This window comes from Saccostrea cucullata, unplaced genomic scaffold (assembly GCF_032062105.1).
Source record: "Saccostrea cucullata isolate Sc308-1 unplaced genomic scaffold, CSIRO_AGI_Scuc_v1 ctg365, whole genome shotgun sequence".
In the NCBI taxonomy this organism is placed as follows: Eukaryota; Metazoa; Mollusca; class Bivalvia; order Ostreida; family Ostreidae; genus Saccostrea; species Saccostrea cuccullata.
In genome coordinates this window covers 26,877-48,859 of record NW_026936150.1, presented here as the reverse complement: position 1 = coordinate 48,859, position 21,983 = coordinate 26,877, and the positions used below count along the sequence as shown (strand labels likewise).

The following is a 21,983-nucleotide window of genomic DNA, read 5'->3' as shown; positions in this document are numbered from 1 at the left end:
ACAAAATGTAAAGAACAATTCATACTAGTTTTAAAAAAGAATTGATTGAGCAGTTCGTGAGAATATCAAAGTTTAGCAATTTTTACATTTCTTCTGTTTCCATGGTAGCTGCAGATCTGTAGCTCTCCGAAAAAAATTTATTGATAGACCGGACTATCAATATTTTTTTTTTCGGAGAGCTACAGATCTGCAGCTATTTCCATGGCAGCGATGGATGATTTGAAAATTCTAAATGCAATTTCCAAAGCTACAATTTCTGATTATAATTTCTATGAAGATTCATTACGATTGTTTGATAGAACACTTCTGGACAAATTCTTCACTTTTCGTACGTTTCCATGGCAACGGCAGCCATGTTGAAACTGATTTTTCATCCACATATATACTGCGCTGTATCACGTTTTATGAAAAGTTCCAGAAACAAATTTATCCCAGTCATCTTCGAAAAAGTTTTCGGAAAACGTTTTCATGCGTACAATGACAACATGTCCTGCGACTTCGTTGGTATGACATTATAATAAACAGAAGAAAATCAATATATAGGTCTTTCCACAGAAAGATGGAAAAACCTAATAAAGAAATGAACAAACAAAAACAAAGGGAATTATAAAGAACAATTTCCATCATGTTTAAAAAAACGGCTGTGTTTTATTTCGTTTTAATTTTGATATGCGCTGCATTAACATGGGGAACTTGACTAATTTAAAAAAAAAAGGGGGGAGGGGGGGGTCAACCGGCTTTTTGATGGCTGCACATTTTCATATTATCAACAGTAAAACACTGTGACATCAAAATGTATGTAAAGCGTTCGTTGGATGTAAATGTTTGGTTTTCATATTATCTGCTATCTTAGCTTAAATAAATATATTAAAGCAACAACAACTAGAAATATTTATGACTTGTACTGATATACACTATCCCGGAAATACGATTGCCGTGCATAAAGTTTCTAAATTTAGTGTTAACAATAATGCTTCCTGTATGAATTCGATGGTAGGAGTCTGTGGAGATCGAACGATTGGATTTGGACTCATTTGAGTCAATGGAGCTGAGGTAATTTCGACGATTCTTGGCTTTATTTGATGTATCCTAATGTCTCTTTGATATTAAAACCATTTTTTAATGTAGTCCAATATGGATTGTTATTGTATCTAGTCAGCTTTCATCGTTAGGGCGTTTTTTGTGTCTGTTTTGTCTGAAAATTTTTTATATAACCTTCAATATAATTTTTTAACCATTATGTAAGAATGTAGCATCTAAATCAGCTTTTTTTTTTTGAAATCAGGGCAGTACAACTCCTTAGGATCTCCGTAATGGTGCAGCTGCGGGAGGGATTCGCTAGTTAAGAGACAGTAGTGTTTCAGAATTTGAGGATTTTTTCTGGTAGATTATCGACAACTAATCTTAACAGACACAAAAATTTTATAACATTCATTTTTTATCGGAAATAATTGAACATTTCTCATGTTTCTTTTTTTATCATTAGCCTTTGGGCCTTAATTTTGTTTTGTGTTATTAATAAGAACTACAGTAAAGAACACTTAGGCCAATATTTCAGTTTTAATGAATATGGTAATTTTCTACAATTATTAAAGGAAAGGATAACACTTGTTTAAATATCAAAGAAAATTAATTTTTTAATAGTACATGTATCTTGGCGCTACCGGTTTTCGATAGTGTAAAACTTTTGTTAAAAATTTAATCTAGGCATCCATGTTTTTCTCACCTCAATTATTTATGTATTATTAGTCATCAATAAATAAATATATTCAGACATTTATTTGTTTTTGAAATCAAGAATTTCAGTACAAGAAAACTTTCTTTGGATCAGCCATAATCCGACATTGTTTTGAATGAAACAGTCACAATATATATTCGATTATACAGAAAGTATGGTGCAAAGTACATATGTCAGTGAACCGTGCGCGCATCAAATTATGTTATTTTGTGTGGGTTTTTGTTTTCTTTTATTTGTTTTTTTCATTTTTTCGTACTGGATTTTTTGGTCATGTTTTCAACTATAATCTTAACAACAAATAAAATATACTTAATTATAACATTCAAATTTTTTATTTTTTGGTTAACATTTAATTTTATAAAAAACACTTGAAAAAATTTCAAAGCCAGGATTTTTAAAAGTCTGCTTTTCAAAGCATTATCCATAGCCTTTGGTCTATAATAATTCAACAAGTTGTCAACCTGTAAATTTCCCATTTTGACAATGGAAAATACACTACAAAAATAATGAACAATAAATTTAACAGAAACAAAACCTAAAGCATTAAAAGATGTCAAAATTTAAAATAAAATACCCGATAACCTCCATTTTATTTTTTAAGGGAAGTTTGCCCAAAATTTTTTCTATTTTTAAGCCATAACACAGAGCTTTTTTTAGATAGATAACATTTTTTAACATCAATTTGTTGTTTTCAGTACCTTAGGAGATAGGATTTTACAGTGAATTTTTTGACATTATGAGAAAAGGGCGTAATTTGAATAGATAAAAAGAAAAAAAAATCTTACCTCTCTAAATGGCATAATTTTACAAATCTGTTTGGTTTCACTTTTTTCATTGGTGGTAATTTTGGGATACCATGTTGCAAAAAATTACGAAAGTTTTTCTGATTTATTGTTAAAAACATTACCCTATCGAAATTAGAATACTATCGAAAATAGGTTACGTCACACTATATTATATAAATATTGCATGTAGTTGAGTGTAACATTGAAAATTTTCAGTTTTGTAAATAATTGTCAACCGTATATGAACGCAGGCCAAGGTTGACAATAGTTTTAATGAGGGGTGAAAATTTTCTGTTACACTCAAATACATGTTATATTTATTACATTATTTGAATGTTTTATACAAATACATATTATGAGTGAACCGTGCGCGCATAACATTTATATGTTTCATTTTTTTAATAACATTTAAAATGTCGTCAAAACTATGTTGACTGTTGCTAACGCAGGAGGGCAATTCATTATTCAAGGTTTTAGTAGTGTTTTTTCATTAAATTTTAAAACTTCACGAATCAGATTCAAGTATTTTACATGAAAGTATAATATATAAAATTATGAAACTGATAACTTGCATAGACAATTATATGTTTCATTTTTTTTAATAACATTTAAAATGTTTATAATTAAACTATATTGATCGGTTTAACACATTGAAAATTTTGATGAAAGGTTTTAATTTTTAAAAGATGATAATTTTCATTAAAATTTTATTCCTATATATTAGGAAAAAATTAAAGTAAAAGTTCAACAAGTTGTCTACCTTCATAAATGTTCACATTTGAATGGGTGTGCACAATAAAAATAACACTACTTCTTTTGAATTCCTTATATATGATTAAAAAAAGGGTAGCATAGTGTTTAACTTCTGACTGGCCCCTTAATATTTAAACAATCAAAAAATAATACATAAAATGTGAGTGGAGAGTAGAAAATATCGTTTCATATGAGAACAGAGGAAATTCAGGTTAAAAGACGATTTTTTTAAGTGGTGCTCTTAATGGATATATTTAGTCATCAATTCTTTTGCTGCCTATATGAATTATGTCTGATGGAAGGGACTATTATTTAGATTAAGCCATAATTATTATTTTCTAAGCATGTTTACGAATTTTTCACTGACTCAGTTACCAAAGGTTAAATTACAAGCACCGTTTAGTACAGACGACGGTCAGGAACTTGTGTGCACATGGAAAATGTATAAAAAATAATCGAAGTGCCATCTTTGTACAAGAGAAAAAATGTGCAAAACACGAAAAAAATACAAAAATTGTTAAGATTTAGCATTATGTTTAAAGTATATATATATATATATATAGCGACAATCGATTTTGCTGTTATGCTATCGATTGTTGGCATCGCCAAGCTTCCAACGACGATTTTTCGATCGTCGGCGACTATCGCTGAATCACTAAGAGACAGGTCTAGTTTTACCTGTTTTAAATTTATCTTAATATCAGATCTCTACTCGGTTGACAATGGTTTTCTTGGGGTGAAAATTTTCAATGTTACACTCAACTACATGCAATATTTATTATATCATACTGAATGTTTTATACAAATACATATAACAGTGAACCATGCGAGCATAAATTCTGCGCAGTCGCTATTTTTTGGAATATTACCCGTCATCAAGCAATGTTGACTGTTGCTACGCTGGAGGGCGTGGCTTCATTATTCAGCGGGTAATAGTGTTTTTAACAAATTTTTCTCGACCAATCAGATTCAACTAATTTACATGATTACAAAATGGTATATGCTACTTTAAACAATATAATAATATGAAAACATTCCATGGCATGATTCTATTTTGACCTTTAAATAGTAAATCATATTTACTTTCCAAATGATTGAAACATGTAAACATTGGTTAAAATGTGAAGCCATACAGGGCATGCAGGATTTGATTGTAATTTTATATTTTACAGGATAATGGGAGAAGAAATTTCATTAACAGCCTCAAATCTATCCACCAAACTGACCAGTGTCATGTATCTATACCAGAAGAATAGAATCCTGTGTGACTGTTGTATACAGTGCAGCGATGGAGAAGTTTACGCCCATAAAATCATCCTAGCCATGTGGGGAATGTATGGATTCTACATTGACACCATCAACACAATTAAGGCTTTAAAATTCTCAACTGCAGATGTTAATAACTTTATAAAGTTAATTTATTCAGGGAAAAGTTCATTGAATTTAGTTGCAGCAATTAGAGTTGCTCAGATTGGAAAACTCATGGGTATTAATTTACTACGTATGTCAGACTCCCTGACTCAACAAAAATCTTTAGAATCAGCTTTATCGGCCCTTAAATCTTCCTCTGAATCAGATGTGAAACTAGATGACAAATACACCTTCTGCATTAAATCAATGCCTGATTATCAAAGGAATTTTTCTACCACAACAAATGTTAGATGTAGAGAGCCAAGTACATCCAAACATTCAATGCCTGGTAACAGTTTTAACAGTATTACAGACAAATGGGATAAAAATTTAGAGGAGTGTTTGCTTAGTCAGTCATCAGATGTCGGCTCTGACACACTGATTAATAATAACAAGTCAGCTGAATCTCCTACCACTGACAACAAAGTTGATGATACATCTGAATATGAAAAAACAACAGGCTACAGGACTTATTCTGACAAACCACCAGAGATAATACCAGTAAAACAAGTAAACACAGAAAACCTAGTTTGCCCAGAGTCAGAAAACACAGAGGTATTAACAGAACAGGAAGATTGTGTCATGGAGTCGGGGTCTGAGAGTGTAGAAACATCAAAAATGGCCGAAAATAATTCAGTCAGAGTGTGGAGTGTAGAAACATCGGAAACTGCTGACATATCCGACAATAATTCAGTGGGAGAGTGGAGTGTAGAAACATCGAAAACTGCTGAAAATAATTCAGTCAGAGAGTGGAGTGTAGAAACATCGAAAACTGCTGACATTTCCGACAATAATTCAGTGAGAGAGTGGAGTGTAGAACCGATGCAGGAATTTCATACAGAGGGCCAGAATAACATATCTAAAAGAAAAAAGAGTCCTTTAGACTTAAAGGATACTGGACAGAAGAAAGCCAAAGCACAGGAGGGAGGGTGTAAATTAAAGAAATGTAAGCATTGTCTCAAACAGAATCAGGATCCTTTTATGTATGCCAAAACAGCAGAGGGGCGAGAAAAGTATAACAAGCATGCTATACAGTCCCATCCTTCAGCTTATGTTCAGAATGTTAAATGTGAAATCTGTGGGTTTTCTTATAAATGCTGCCAGGCAGACGTGTATATGGAACATATAGTGAAGACACATGGTGTAGAATATGACTCGACAGTCTACCAAAAGAAAACATGTGATTTCGATGTATGTTAGCTGTATTACTATCTTTGATGTTTGAATAATTCTTATATCTATCAGATAACCAAAATTTATTTGAATAAAATCTAAATTCCATTGAAATATGTGGATTGTGTATTTTGTAATCTTTTTTTCAGTGTAATGCATGTATTTTGTGTTGTAGGATTGTGAATACTGGACTGTGTGTCAAGCTAAATTCTCAACACATCAAAAAGAAGTGCATTGTGAGAAACGCAGCATCTGTGATGTGTGTGGAGAAGCAGTCAAAAGCATCAAAAACCACAGAAAGACTCATAAAGACAGGCCCAGAATACCGTGTGAAATCTGCGGGAATACCTTTATCAGCGAGGCTTCTGTCAAGGTCTCTATCAATAAATTTTAACCCTTTGACTTTATGTGAAGTAAAAACACTGTAAACATGGATTTAGCAAAATATTTTTGTTAATTTTGACAGTTTTATTCGCTGTCAGATTGGTTTATTTATTTTCATCTATCTCATTTTAGGTCAAGGAAGTTTTTTTTACAGCAATCTTCGTTATGGGAAGGGAAATCGAGAGTTTTCCCTCATTTCTGATATTCGTCACATTGTGACAGGATATCATTTTGATATCCTTTCACACTGTGACAGGATATCATTTTTATTCAATGAATAAATTACAGTATTTCACGGGTAAAAATGTAATAAATAAAAGATACGAAATGGATTTGAAAACAAATACCATTTTGACTTTCAATCAAAAACATGCATACTGAATATGTACAGTGGACCTTCAGATATCCGGACGCCAGATATCCGGATGCTTCAGTATCCGGACGATTTTTCATCGGAACGAAATTTTTAAATGTTATATTGTCTTGTTTAACTGGTGATTCAGATATCCGGACGCTTCACATATCCGGACAAATTGACTGGGAACCAAAGCGTCCGGATAAATGAGGGTCCACTGTACTTGGTTTTGGCATGGACAACAATGCACTCATTGATGAATGATGGTAATTAAGGATTTCCATCCCTAATGGGACCAAATTCCCTACCCTTAAATGTCGATCAAGTACATAATACTCTGATACTATATTAAAGCATTTTATAGTGAAAAAGGATTGCCCACGAGAAAGTTTAAAAATTTTCAACAGAGTTTGCATTGAAGTCTTTGCTAATCTTTGCAGAATCATATTGAAAGAGTGCATGAAAAGAAATACAGGTCAGCAGGATTCTGCATGTATTGTAATGAGAACTTCATAGAGCGGTACAGATATTTCAATCATATGTTCAGAGAGCACAATGAGATTCCAAAAGGAATGAAGAAGTAAGTCTTGGTTGTCCACTTAGTATTTATTTAAGGAATGTTTTTAAGTTTTGTGTGAGTTATTGGTGTGTGAATCACACAGACTTGTCACGTAGGAATATTTCATGACGCGCGCAGACTTGAATGGGCAAGATAGTCCTAGTGTTAAAGAAATACAGTGCGCTGTACTTTTCAAATAATATGCTCTTTTTGTCTCGCCTGCGACGAATGTCGCGAAGCGAGACATAGCGACCATAGATTCCGTCGTCGTCGTCGTCGTCGTCGGCGTCCAACTTTTGGTTAACCCAAATTTCAAAGTTTTATAAACTGCAATAACTTTCTCAAATTTTATTCAGTCTTCTTGAAATTTGGACACAATATTCAGTATGGATAAAAATTTATATCCCAAGTATGATTTTGAAAAAAAAAATTCAAATTTTTCCGTATTTTTTCCTTAAGTTGGACTTAGTTTTTTCATGATAATTTATGGTGAAGACCTATATTCCAGCAACTATAAGTTATAGGGATATGATAATTAGTCAGTGGATACATCATGGGTAACCACAAACGTCAAATACCAGAATTAGGTCATCTTGACCTACATTTTTCTGCATGAGTGACTTTGGTTAAATTTTTGGTGGAGGTCCATATCTCAGCATCTATAACTTATAATGGCATGATGATTTGTCATTGTACAGGTTATAAGTAACCAACAACATCAGTACCAGAATTAGGTCATTTTGACCTACATTTTTCTGCATGAATGACTTTGGTTAAATTGATAATGGAGGTTCATATTTCAGCAACTATAACTTATAGTGGCATGATAGTTAGTCAGTGGATACATCATGGGTAACCACAAACGCCTGTACCAGAATTAGGTCATATTGACCTACATTTTTCCGCATGATTGACTTTGCATAAATTTATGGTGGAGGTCCATATATCAGCAACTATAACTTATAGTGGCATGATAATTTGTCAGTGGATACATCATGGGTAACCACAAACGCCTGTACCAGAATTAGGTCATCTTGACCTACATTTTTCCGCATGAGTGACTTTGCATAAATTTATGGTGGAGGTCCATATCTCAGCAACTATAACTTATAGTGGCATGATAATTTGTCAGTCTACACATCATGGGTAACCAACAATATCAGTACCATAATTAGGTAATCTTCACCTACATTTTCTGCATGAATGACTTGATACATATACAGTGGATTTGATTTCAAAATGCAAGTTCAAATTATTGCGACTCATAACACGTTGCAATATTCGCAATAATAAAAACATCACAATAATTTGTGAATTTACAGGGTATATGTATATATATATAAATGCCAATATAATCGCCAAGGGATTAGATATTAAGTCAGCTGTTCCATTTCTTTATTATTGTATTTTTGAGTTATTCCTTCTGAAATGTCAATAAATGCTTCAGTTTATCAGACAATCATTTCTTACTAACCACAGCGACAGCAGGCGAGACACAGGGTTGCGGGCAACCCTTACGTACTTTTTTTTTTCTTTCATCGGCCTTTTAAGAAATAAACAACAATGTTAAAAAGTTCTCTGGGAAATGAAAGTTTAGTTGGTCACATGATCAAATCCTGTGAAGGCTGAAGGGCTTCTCAGTAGATTTGATCACATACCAACTAAAATTTCATTTCACAGTGAACTTTTTAACATTGTTGTTTATTACTTATATTTACATTTGAAACAATTACATTTTGAGTTAAATTGTATTTATTACACGAACAGGCCAACGTAGTGCTATGTAGTGATGTGCAATAACCTAGAAATTGTTTGGTCAAAATATCACATCGCTCAGGATCCGATTGCACTATGACCTCTCTCCCCAAATGAAATTCACACAGAATTTAACTATTTTCTCTTCAATAGGTTCATCTAAGAAAGATATATGCAAATGTAAATATATAAAATTGTATGATGAAATTTTGATAGATCATAATAGCTAAATCAGTGTGTGAGAATACAGTTTTACCTTTTAACTAGTGCATCTTCAGTTATCAGACTCGGAGGACAAGCCCCCTATAACACTGCATTATGTTGTATGTATATACATAAGTAACTCTCCTGGCTGTGACTTGATGAGAATACTTCATCATTTTGTAGGTATCAATGTTCCCAGTGTGACTTTGTGACTTACCAGATTGGTCTGTTGAAAACTCATGAGTTGAGACACAAAGAGCTGAAAGGTATCGTATAAAATATATTCATCATTATACACAATGGTCAATGACAATACAGTGTATAACTAGGTGTACCTGTGTGTCTGTACTGTCACTTTTTGGGGTGACGAGATGGGGGATACATTCTCATCAAGTTTAGATATTCCTTGGTGATGAAGTGTTGGGATGTTTAAATCACTTTTTCTGTGTGATGAATTCCCATGACTCTTAGCTTACTTTTGTATTTAGGTGTGCAAGTTTCTTGATAATCTTTTGTTAAGAGATATTTGGTGAGCATTGTAGCCCATGAGCCTCTTTTTTCTATTCTATCTCCAGATGAACTGGGAAGACAAAAAAAATAAGAATTTATTTCAGTCTTTAAAATTTGTAAAGAAAACAGAAATTTAATAATAATACATGTACTGTCTGTTGTATGATTTAAAATTTCTTGCTCTTTATAGGATTGGAAATAGAACGACCCTACAAATGTAACGTGTGCGGAAAAGCATTTCTTACCAAATCTAATTGCAATATCCACAGAAAGCGGCATGGTAATAAGTTAATTAACAATGTTTTAAATCTTTCCAATATATTACATGTATAAGTAACTATATAAACATGTACATGGTTAATTTTTATTAGGATTTGTTACAAGGGGATTGCATACATGTAAATATTGGAGATTAGAAATGCTCAGATATCTTGTATAGCAAGATGTCTGTGAAACTCAAAGATGAATGTCATGTATTCTTCGGTATACTGTAAACTAACTTTTATTTGCGGCGACTTTATTTCGCGGTTTAACAGGCATAAACTAGTTTGCGACTAATAATTTTCAATCAAGCCGTTTTTGGAAGTGTTTTTAATAGAAAAAGAGACTTTAAGAACCCGTTCACAGCAAGAAATATTCGCGATGACTTGGCTATTGCAAACCTCGCGAAAATTTCTCGCACGCGAATAAAAGTTGGTAACCAGTATATGACTGTGAGGTATTGTTTAATTAACAATGTTAATTGACAATAACTGAGGTTGAAGTTAAAGAATAAGGTACAGTTTGGGGGTTATTGTGCCCTATAAATTTAATTGTCTTAAAAAGTTATGTAAATGGCTTCAACAAGAGTTGAGTAGATGAATATGTTGAATCATGAAAGAATATAGTACGAAGGAGGACCACTCTGGAAATATGACGTCATTATAATTTGGTACATTTCTAAGTTTTATGCAACAGAGCCTCAGAATGACTCATTTCTGTGCTTATTTTCCTTTAAGAAATAGTGTCTGCCACCGTCGCCCACTTCACTTTTTGGGTATGTTATGTAAACTGCTTTGTAAAATCACACATTTCAAAATCTTTGTGGCTGACGGTGACAAGGTATGTTTTCTCGACTGAAAGAAAATTCCACTGAAAATTGATGTCTTCTGCAACTTTTAAAGAAATACAGGAAAAGTGCACGAATTAATGATGTCACAATTAGCATTTAGGAGGTCATATGTGAAAAACATTTTCTTAATGCATGGAATTCCTACAATTCAGAAAGAATGAATTTTAATTTCTAGTATCACTTTCATATTTAGAAAAATATAGGGCTTTATTTGTATTGACATTGTACCTTGTTCTTTACATTCAACCTTGATATTGTCCTTTTCATTTTCAGTCAAACAAACCTATCTACAATGTCACTATGATGGCTGTGCTAAAGTGTATCGGAGAAAACGAAGTTTAGAAATCCATATCAGAAATATCCATGAGGTAAGAATATTACAACACACACACAAAGGAACACACTCCCACTCAAACACAGAGGTAAGCATATTACAACACACACACAAAGGAACACACTCCCACTCAAACACAGAGGTAAGCATATTACAACACACACACAAAGGAACACACTCCCACTCAAACACACACACACACAAATTGACCGGGGGTAACACACGATTAATTTTCGCGATAAAGCCTATTTAGATTCTCTTTTTAATAGACACATAGTCTTTAAGAACCTGTTCGCGGCGAGAAATATTCGCGATGATGAGGCTCTCGCGAAATTCGCGAAAATTACTCGCACCCGAATAAAAGTTGGTTTACAGTATTACAACACACACACAAAGGAGCACACTCTCACTCAAACACAGAGGTGAATGTTACCTCAAACTTTTATATATCTCTCAAATACCACATATCAAATAGAGTCCATTAATTCTCTTTTACTTAAGGAATTTTTACCTCATCAGATTTTTTCAAGGTTTTGTTTTGTCCTATTTGGTTTAAAAAACTGGAGTTTCATTGTAAAAAGATAAACAGTCAAACTTGTCTTAGCAACCTCCTGTATATTTAACGACTTCCTGTCATATGCAGTTGTGAAACCCCCTAGAATTTTATCATATTTTTTTTTCCTGCATTTAGTGAGTCCCTGTGTAATGTGACATGCCACTATCATTTTCTATCATTTGACAGTTTAAGTCCCTGAATTTAGCAAATTTTAGCTCTATCTCTGCATCAACAGTGATAAATGTTTATTTATTGCCCATTCTCCAAGTTTCTTTAATGCATCACTGTCCAGTTAATATAATATGCCAGGGCATCAAAGATAGTGGGAAATATGGAATAATTTGCATAACAAGCAAAGTCCATTATGTATAAATATCCTATGTCTTCCACAATTGTTAATGTCCTATGCTAACTAAACAGTGGTTCCTTATATTTCCATTTTATTGTGAAATAAAATTGTAGATTTGGATTTTTAAAAATAAACACAAATAGATTTAAATTACATGAGGCCTTTCATGTCAATTTCAATAGTCCTCACCCACTGACATCAAACACAAAGACATCCGCATGAGATATAAATACATATTAGGCCTCCTTAGCTTCATAAAACTTAGATGAGCTCACTTTTGATCTAAGTCTCACTTTTCCACCATATATTCCTTTGATAATAGTGAGACTGAGATCAAAAGTGAGCTTGTCTAAGTTTTATGGCCCCCAAGGCCTAACCTATCGATTTGCCTAATTTACATTCTGGTAGAATTATCAAGAAATCAATTCCACTAACTTTCAAAACATTAATGACTGCATGAAATTGGTGTCAAGTATAGAAATTTATTATCAAGAACATAATAAGAGTACTATACATGTGATTTAACTGTGAAATGTTTTTGACAAGAAATATATAAAACTTGTGCATGTTTGTGCTTAAAAATCTTTGCATTTGTAAGTGCTTTGTTTTTCTTTTAGGGGCATAATCTTGCCTTCAGTAGTTTTTATCTATAACAGTGTCATAAAAGTGTGGAAAAAAACTATTTTGACTTTTCAAATCAAAAAATAAATTTATACCTAACACAAAATGGATATAAAAACAACATGTACAAAATAATATTTATTAAATGTACAAATTAATATTCATTAAATACAATTATTCATCAAAATTGTATTACACTTCAGTATTTATGCATATACTTTGAAAATTGCTAAAATACGATTCCATACTACTGTTAATCACTTTTTATTCGTGAGAACTTTATTTTCGCGTAATTACGCGAGACGGTATGCTCGCGAAAATTTCATTCTCACATATTATAGAATTCCTTAAGACTATATAGAGCAATAGCCACAATTCGTTAAAATTTTGTCTCGCTAATAAAGAGTCAATGACTATCTCCCAAAAATAAGGTGTTGCGAAAATTAAGTGATCTACAGTATATTTAAATTGGTATATATCTGATACAAGAAGATTTTTAAAATGGTGATTAAAAAATAATCTTTTTTTAGGTTGGAAAGATATATCAGTGTCATGCCTGTCCGTACAAGTGTAATCGTCAAGGAAATCTTGTGAAACACATTCGCAGCATTCACAAAGAAGAGGTATCTACTCGTGATTCTCGACGAAAAGAGGCCATGTTGTCAGGAAAAGGGTACCATGAGGCAGTTGGTCAAACTCTGAGACAGGTTCAGGGCCCAGGAAAGAGCACCGAGGGGGAAAGTTCTCTCTCCGAACAAAGACATTGGACTCTGAGTAATGAGGGAGCTAACTCTGATCAGGACAGTAGGGGAACAGTCCAGTCTGATGAGGAGGACAGTAGGGGAACAATTCGCTCTGAGGAAGAGGACAGTAGGGGGTCAGTTCACTCTGATGAGGACAGTAGGGGGTCAGATCACATTGAAGAGGAGAATAGTAGGGGGTCAGTTTACACAGACCAGGACAGTTGATGCAAATGGGGAGAGGGGGCAGTTAATTCTTAGCAGAAGGACAGTTTGTACTAAATCTAAATTAGGGGGAAAGGGGAGGGGGAAGTGTACTCTGATTAAAGAGACAGTCTACTCTTATCAGAAGGACAGTTCATACTGAATGGAGGGTGGGGGCAGTTCACTCTGAGTAGGGGGACAAATCATACTGAAAAGGGGGATTAATTCTTTGGCAGAAAAGTTCACACTTAAGTGGGGGGAAGGGGGGCAGTTCACTCTAATCAGGAGGACATATTACACTGATTGGGGTTGAGGGTAGTTAACTCTGAGCAGGGGGGCAGTTCAATCTAAGCAAGGGGACAGTTTAACCCGAACAGGAAGACAGTTCATTGCTCTGAGCAGGGTATAGCTCGCTGTGAGCATTCACATTGAGCAGGGGACAGTTCACTAAGAGCAGAGGACATCTTACTGTAAGCAGTGAGATAATTCACATTGAGCAGGGACAGATCACTCTGAGCAGTAAGACAATAGGAGAACAGTTTACTCAAATATTTGAATGTTTTCATAGTCAATAGTGTATAGACCTTAAAAGGTGCATCTAAGAGATGAGTGCATGAAGTTTCTGTATTTTCTATTCAGTAGCCAGGTGAAATATTTTTCAGAGGCAAGCTCCTGATAGCTCTGTTTTATATTATGCTACACCTCATAGGAAATCAAAAGTATTCTTTGAGAATATGCACTGAAAAGCCAGGTATGTTTCAGAGCATGTAACTGTGTTTTAAAATTTGGGGGGGGGGCTCTGTGTTATTGGTGAAATCTATACAGTATAACAAGAGATAGAGTGACATTAAGGTGTATCATCTCTGAGAGAATGTTTGTTTGAATAAAAGTATGTTCTGTATTTCCTAGTTTTTGTTGTCTCTAAGCATTTCATTTTATCAGATTAGCATATTTTTTATTTGATCAAGGTGAAAGTTTGAGCCATAAATAGGTCCCTGATTTGACCATAATTATTTTTAATTTTTTTATTCATGTAAGTTAATATTCTTCTTTCTAAGGCACTTGATGTTTTAACCTTTCTTTACATAAATAAAAGAAATTCACAAAACTATTATATTACAAAAAAAAAAATTCACTCTTAATTATCTCTTCAAGTTTCCCTTTCAAACTAAAATTTAATGCTTTAAATTAAAGGATTCAAATTCTTGAAAAAAAAAATACTGCGGTAATTCAAAACATTGAGATAATATTTCATCATATTGAAAATATTGCAGATAATATTCCATCATATTCAATATCCTTCTGAACACTCGATTTAGACATACATATTCCAGCCCTTCCAACATTCCCCTCTGCTTCTAGAAGGTTCCCAATCGAGTGGGCCCCAGTAAAAACACTGAATACATCCTGTAAGTTGTACAGTTTTCGTAACTGTCCTTTTCACACGTTTTATTTGATATCTGAACTGAACTGAGTTTATTAATATGATCACAATTTTACAGTTGTATACAGAGAACATAAATGGTGACAAATAAAAAAACAAATTATAGCACGTGTGAGTATGAGGATATACAAATAGTACAATTAGAGATGTAGATCTTTACTGCATTCATGGAGCATGTTTTAGTGATTTTTTAAAATAAGGTATGCATAGTTTTCAATATTTCATGAAGAGTATGTGCAATAAAATCGATATATGTCCCCTTATACATATTGTGCAAGACTCCTTTTTAAATGACTATTATATACCATTCACTTATTCGAACATTTAATTGTTTGAAAAGTTAATAATGTACATTTCTTAGAACTTGATTATCATGTTTAATTGTATGTCTTCCTGTGAGAATAGAATTCATAATATTTATAAACGGAGGTACTCAATATCTGTTTCAAAATACAGATTGAACAGTGCTCAGTCTAAAAAAGAAAAATGAAATCGTGAAAGTTTAGGAGCCTAGTCCTGAGAAGTAAGCATCCCTGTTAACAGGTCACGCCAGAAGTGAGCCTACAAACTGAAGTTATCTGAAATTAATTTATTTACTGTAATGTTCAGACTCTCTACTCATCCACCCTTTTTTCTCAGACAAGCCAGCTAAAGATCTAGGTACTCAATATCCAATAAATCTAAAGAATTGAATTAACATTTTTTTCTTTTTGAGTTGTTTGCTACGGTTACCTTAAAAATTACCTAATTTCAGAATCAATAGAGCATAAAAGAGCGTTAAATTTGCAACACCAACATATGATAATTATTTTTTCCCTAGCATTTTTGGATGCCTTTAAGAGAGAATTTTTTTTAAAATTGCACTTCCTTTCTCTCAAACTAAAGAAACCTCGTGTTGATATTTTGAAATATGCATCTGTGACATCAGTCTGGGATGTTATTGGTTTTACTATTCAGTAAAGTTTTATAAAAAATCAGAATGTCTGCGTCTTATCTTATGACATTGGACAAAGATATGCATACTAAAAATATCATCATTTCAAGCATTTTTTGTTGTTGTAAATACTTCGTATTTGATGAAAGCATGATAACCGTTTTTCAGTACTTTCGGTACTTTGATTATACTTGTAGATCGACACATATCATGATTAATTGCATAGGTGTCGGAACCGGATTGCGGATAGAAATTATATAGGCATTGAAAATTGGGATTACCCTTTTTGTTGGCTTAGCCCCCCACTTTCAATTAACCCCCCCCCCCTTTCAATTTGCTTCCGACGCCTATGCATTGAGCAATGATACAGTATGTATCACGAAATATTGATATGGATATCAAATATTTTTGTATTAATTTAAATGAACAAACCATTTCTTTACAAATAAAAATAATTTATTCAAAGAAGTTTTATGTTTGTTGTAAATTAAGTTAATTAACAAAATTATTTTACAAAAGTGGGGTCAATTATTATGTGTGATCTATTCTTTATGTATATACATGTATGTATTTTTTTCAATACATGTTTTAAGTGAATTATCCAAAATTACTCCGGAGCATTGGTACATCATTGGAAAATTTATTCAAGATTATGAAAAGAAAAAGTTCGATCAAACTGACATCCTATGGAAACATAATTAACTTCCATTTCCTTTTGCCTATATTTTCCAAATTGTTGTATTATATTTGGCATGATAAAGCATGTACTGCCAGTTTTGGTGAAAATTAGAGCTGAGGGTTATTTCTCCTTAAAAGATTTAAAATCTAATGGATTTACGATCAACACCTTCTCAGTTATTAACTGATTCACTGAACGCCTCTCATATCAGCTTATGTTCGCATTCCCCCGATGTTGAAAGTTTGTATAAATGTTACTAGTCTGTTGAGCAGTCTTTTAGAGCAAATATCACTAAAAGTATTACAGGCACGTAGCAACGGCGGGGGCTTGCCCCCCCCCCACTTTTTTCCCGAACAGTACATGTCTATTGAAAGGTCGGTTGCCCCCCCCCCCCCACTTCGTACCACAGTATAGTGATATCAAGGAAAATGTAGTATTGTTTGCCAAAAAATTGAAAGTTAAAGAAAGTTTGCTTTGAAAAAAGTTGGCCACTACCCCCCCCCCCCCCCCCCCCCACCATTTCACACCTATATACGAAATAGGATTTTCGAGTTTGGTCAATTTTTTTTTTTTTGCTTGTCAACTTTTACAGGTAAGTAAAAAAAATCTCTGATTGCCCCCCCCCCCACTTTCAAAAACGATGCTACGTGCCTGTATTATCAATCTCATGTTCTATATAGGGCCTTTCTAGCAAACTCAGAAAGAGAAAGCCGCTGAAACAGTTAATTTCAACTAATTTTGGCATATAGCGTCTTTGGTGAAGGGATGTGCAAAAATTATGATATTCATGATCTCATTTGAAACTGAGGTACCCCACTGAGAGAAGAAATTATGAAGTTCATGTTCCCTGTACCCTGAAGGATGGGACTAAAACCATTAAAAGTAACGCTATCTTTGAAAAGGGTCTCCCCCTGCATAGGCGTCGGAACCGGTGGGGGCTTGGGGGGGCTCAGCCCCCCCCCCTCCCACCTTTTTTCCAAATATATACATGTACTTAGTATACGCATTTAACATATCTCCGTAAGTTTAGCCCCCCCCCACTTTCCACAGATACGCCTTAGTATAGGTTAAAATTGGGGAAAGTGTTGGTGTTTGGAAGAAAATTTTTGGTACTGGAGTTCGAACCTACACCCTCCCCCTCCCCCCCCCCCCCCCCACGAAATAGGATTTTCGTGTTTGGGAAATAGAAATTTTCGTAATTTTCTCTTCTTTTTCTTTTTTTTTTTTTGTTTTGCTTGTCAGGTTTTTTTTGCAGGTACAAAAAATTTTTTTCTTACACTTAGCCCCCCCCCCCCACTTTCAATTTTGCTTCCGACGCCAATGCCCTGTACATTTAGCAGATAAACTATAGGCCGTGCTTGGTCGTGATGAGCAAGGGTGGCTCTTCCAAATTGTGAAAGGTTTGGCCCCGAGGTCAGCGGGTCTGGAGTTTGGGCAGGGCTCTGATGATCATGCAGTGAAACTTAATTTTTTTATACCCCCCGCTTGAAAAGTGGGGGTATATAGTAATCGGTATTTCCGTCCGTCCGTCCGTCCGTCCGTCTGTCCGTCCGTCTGTTACGCTTTGGGGTACCCATCTCTTATCCGCAACTCCTCTCATACCGCTGAATGAAATTTGATGAAACTTTCACAGAATCTTTATTACATATTGCCATTGTGCACCTCCTATTTTACTTTTTGATCCGACAGATATTTTGGGTTTCCCGGCCACAGGAAAAGATGGACTTTTTCACCAGTTATAACCAAATGGGAGGCGGGGGGTATCATTTAGTGAGCTCATCGCTCAGGGTACCTCTAGTTTTATTGAAAATCGTCTTAAATTTCTGCTCCTGGGTATACAGCAAACAATCAAACTAAGTGCATAGTTATGATTAGCATAATGTGCCAAAATTGAGAGACCAATGTCCGAGGGATTGCAACTGAAATTCTGATCAAGCACTTTTGTTTTGTCAGAAAGCTGATAATGACAAATGGGTACAGGTACAGACGTGGAGTAAATGGATCCTTTTTATTATTTGTTTCTGAGCAATAGACTAATTATTTTGTTGATCCCTGATCATCTGTTATTCCTCTTTCTTTTGGGCAATATATGTTGGATAATCTGTCAATTTATTTTTGTTTCATTTTATACTTCTGTGAATCTTAAATTTACACTAGCTGTTTTTAAAAATACATGTAGTAGCAATTAATTACCGGTAAATAAATTTTTAAAAAGTAATAAGCACACAAAAACAAAGAGAATTATAAAGATCAATTGGTATAATTCAAAAAGACTGTTGTGTTTTATTTAATTTCAATTTTGATATTATACACTACAGTTCTATAATTAAAATAAAGGTGAAGGGGGTATAACCGGCCTTTTAATGTACATTTTCATAGCAACAGTAAAACACTGTTACTCACTACATGTTTGTAAACCATTAATTGGATGTAAATGTTGCTTGGTTTTCATATGAACTGTCCAAAAGTCTGTTAAAGAGCTATTCTGGCCTTTGTAAGAATAAACAACCAGAAATATAAACGTTATATATATGACTTGTTACTGCAATAGACACAATCCCGGAAATACGATTACCGTGCATAAATATTTTAAATTTAGTGATAACACTATAGTTCCTGTATGAATTCGATTGCAGGAGATTAGACTCTTTGGAGGTAATTGAGACAATTCTTAGGCTATAGGAATGAGGATGTAATATATATGTACCTTATTGATAAAAAAAAAAGCCTGCCTGCCTCATTGAATTCTGATTTTTTTGGCCTGAGAAACAATTGATTAATTTTTTGGGGAGCCTAAAGCCCTAAACATTGGTTAAAATGTGAAGCTTTACAGGACATGCAGGATTTGGAGAATCAACGTTGATAGTAATTTTATATTTTTACAGGATTATGGGAGAAGAAATTTGCTTAACAGCCTTAACACTACCCACCAAACTTACTGACAATCTTTATATATATCAGAAGAACAGAATCCTATGTGACTTTTGTATACAGTGCAGTGATGGAGAAGTTTACGCCCATAAAATCATCCTAGCCATGTGGGGAATGCATGGATTCTACATTGACACCATTGACACAATTCAGGCTTTAAATTTCTCAACTGCAGATTTTAATAATTTTATGGAGTTCATTTATTCAGGGAATAGTTCATTAAATTTAGATGCAGCAATTAGAGTTGCTCAGATCGGAAAACTCCTAGGTATTCAGTTTCATCGTATCTCAAGCTCTCTCACTCAACATGATTCTTTAGAATCAATTTTGTTTGTCCTTAAATCCGCCTCTGAATCAAGTGTAGAACGCAATGAGAAATACACCCTCTACATTAAATCAATACATTAGTGCCCAATTATCCCCAATCACAAAGTCATTAACTGGAAAGACAAAAAATGAGAGGGAGGGAAGCACTGACCAGAAAAAAGAAGGACCAGGGGGGATCAGGAGAGAGTAAGAAAATTAAACAGATGGATCCATGCTACGTATTGGTAAAAGACTTAGAAAAAACTAAAGAAAAAAAACCTCAGGAATCCAAGAGGAAACTACCCCTGACCACTGATAAGGGACAGAAGAAGAAACAGAAAATGTAATTGTATTTTTTTTTCATTCTGAATAAAATCTGTGTTCTTGTTATTGTGTGTTAGTGTTCTTGTTTTCAGAAAATCGAGGTTTGTTATTGTCTTTCAGTAAAAAACCAGTTTGAACTGGTTAGGCTAGGCTGTCTAGACTGTGAATGAATGCGTGACGTCATAATGACATTCTTTTGAGTCGCTGACAAAAATTGTAGTACCAACGTATAGTATAATGTAAACACAGTGTAAGCGGCCCCCCGTATTTACGGGATAGGTTAGGGTTAGGGCTAAGGGGGGTTAGGGTTAAGGGAAATTAGGGCTAGGGTTAGGGTTAGTTAGGGCTAGGGGGGTTAGGCTTAGTTAGGGTTAGGGTTAAGGGGTTAGGGTTAGGGGGGTTAGGACTGCACTCAGTTGACCCACCTGGTCCCCGAACCAGAGTCCGCAGGGAGCTGCAGCAGGTTGGGACACTTCTGGCTAGACCACTTCCGCTTCCGGTAGGCCATTTCCGCCCACTTCCGGTTATGACGTCATTTCCACCCACTTCCGGTTAAACCACTTCTGGTTATGACATCACTTCCGGGCTAGCTAGGCGGTTTATACTACTTATATAGAATACAATATTTAGAAAAAAAATCAAATTTGTCTGAAAAAAAAAAGATAACATATTTACATCCAAAGGTGACCTGGCCTTTGGAGTGTATAATCGTAGGGGGACTTTTGGACTTGTTGCGTTGGTGCCCCCTACGAACATTTTTTGTAAAATTGCTGTTTGATATACATAAATGTACTTTAAACAAATATGAAATATGAATGAAACATTTATTTTTGTACTCATAAAATGTGAACTGTCTTGTATACATTTTTTATTTATTTTATTCTACCCTACTGTATTTAACCACATAATTATTATCTTTGATATGCACAATTCTTTTTTTCTATCCGATCCAGGGAGCTCCTGGCACCCCAGGTGAGGATATATTTGCGAGGGCCTCTGAGGAGGCATTACCTCCACAGTTATTGTTATTATGTTATTGAATAAAATACTAAAAAAATAAAATAAAATTGCACTTCCTGTCTCTCAAACTGAAGAAACCTCATGTTGATATTTTGAAATATGCATCTGTGACATCAGTCTGGGATGTTATTGGTTTTACTATTTAGTAAAGTTTTACAAAAATCAGAATGTCTGCGTCTTATCTTATGACATTGGACAAAGATATGCATACTTAATTATCATTTTATGCATTTTTTGTTGTTGTAAATACTTAGTATTGGATGAAAGCATGATAACCGTTTTTCAGTACTTTCGGTACTTTGATTATACTCGTAGATCGACACATATCATGATTAATTGCATAGGTGTCGGAACCAGGAGGCTAATTCCCCTTTTTGCAAAGATAGACATTATATAGGCATTGAAAATTGGGAATTACCCTTTTTGTTGGTTTAGCCTCCCCTCCCCCACTTTCAATTACCCCACCCCTTTCAATTTGCTTCCGACGCCTATGCATTGAGCAACGATACATGCAGTATGTATCACGAAATATTGATATGGGTATCAAATGACCAAACCATTTCTTTACAAATAAAAATTATTTATTCAAAGAAGTTTAATATTTGTTGTAATTTAATTTAATTAACAAAATTATTTTACAAAAGTGGGGTCAATTATTATGTGTGCTCTATTCTTTATGTATATACATGTTTTAAGTGAATTATCCAAAATTACTCCGGAGCATTGGTACATCATTTGAACATTTATTCAAGATAATGAAAAAGAAAAAGTTCGATCAAACTGACTTCCGATGGAAACATAATT

At 34.1% G+C, this 21,983-nt stretch overlaps 1 protein-coding gene across 2 annotated transcripts; it reads left to right on the top strand.

Annotated features, from left to right (window-relative positions):
• The first annotated feature begins 1,013 nt into the window (after positions 1–1,013).
• Positions 1,014–14,442, top strand: LOC134244907 (zinc finger protein 284-like). 2 transcript variants are annotated; one of them, XM_062727141.1, is made up of 8 exons: positions 1,016–1,053; positions 4,449–5,877; positions 6,035–6,232; positions 7,039–7,178; positions 9,300–9,382; positions 9,817–9,906; positions 11,011–11,105; positions 13,128–14,442. In XM_062727141.1, exons 1-8 carry the CDS (start codon positions 1,043–1,045, stop codon positions 13,563–13,565), a joined length of 2,484 nt encoding a protein of 827 aa, XP_062583125.1. In that variant the 5' UTR covers positions 1,016–1,042; the 3' UTR covers positions 13,566–14,442. The 2 variants fall into 2 exon arrangements, with proteins under 2 accessions (XP_062583126.1, XP_062583125.1); XM_062727142.1 differs by lacking the exon at positions 9,817–9,906 and having other exon boundaries at positions 1,014–1,053.
• The last annotated feature ends 7,541 nt before the right edge of the window (positions 14,443–21,983 follow it).

What these genes read in the sequence shown, in the direction of transcription:
- LOC134244907 (XM_062727141.1), top strand. An exon ending in TCAGCGAGGCTTCTGTCAAG is followed by an intron (nt 6,233 to 7,038) that starts GTCTCTATCAAT and finishes TAATCTTTGCAG; the next exon opens with AATCATATTGAAAGAGTGCA. An exon ending in ATTCCAAAAGGAATGAAGAA is followed by an intron (nt 7,179 to 9,299) that starts GTAAGTCTTGGT and finishes ATCATTTTGTAG; the next exon opens with GTATCAATGTTCCCAGTGTG.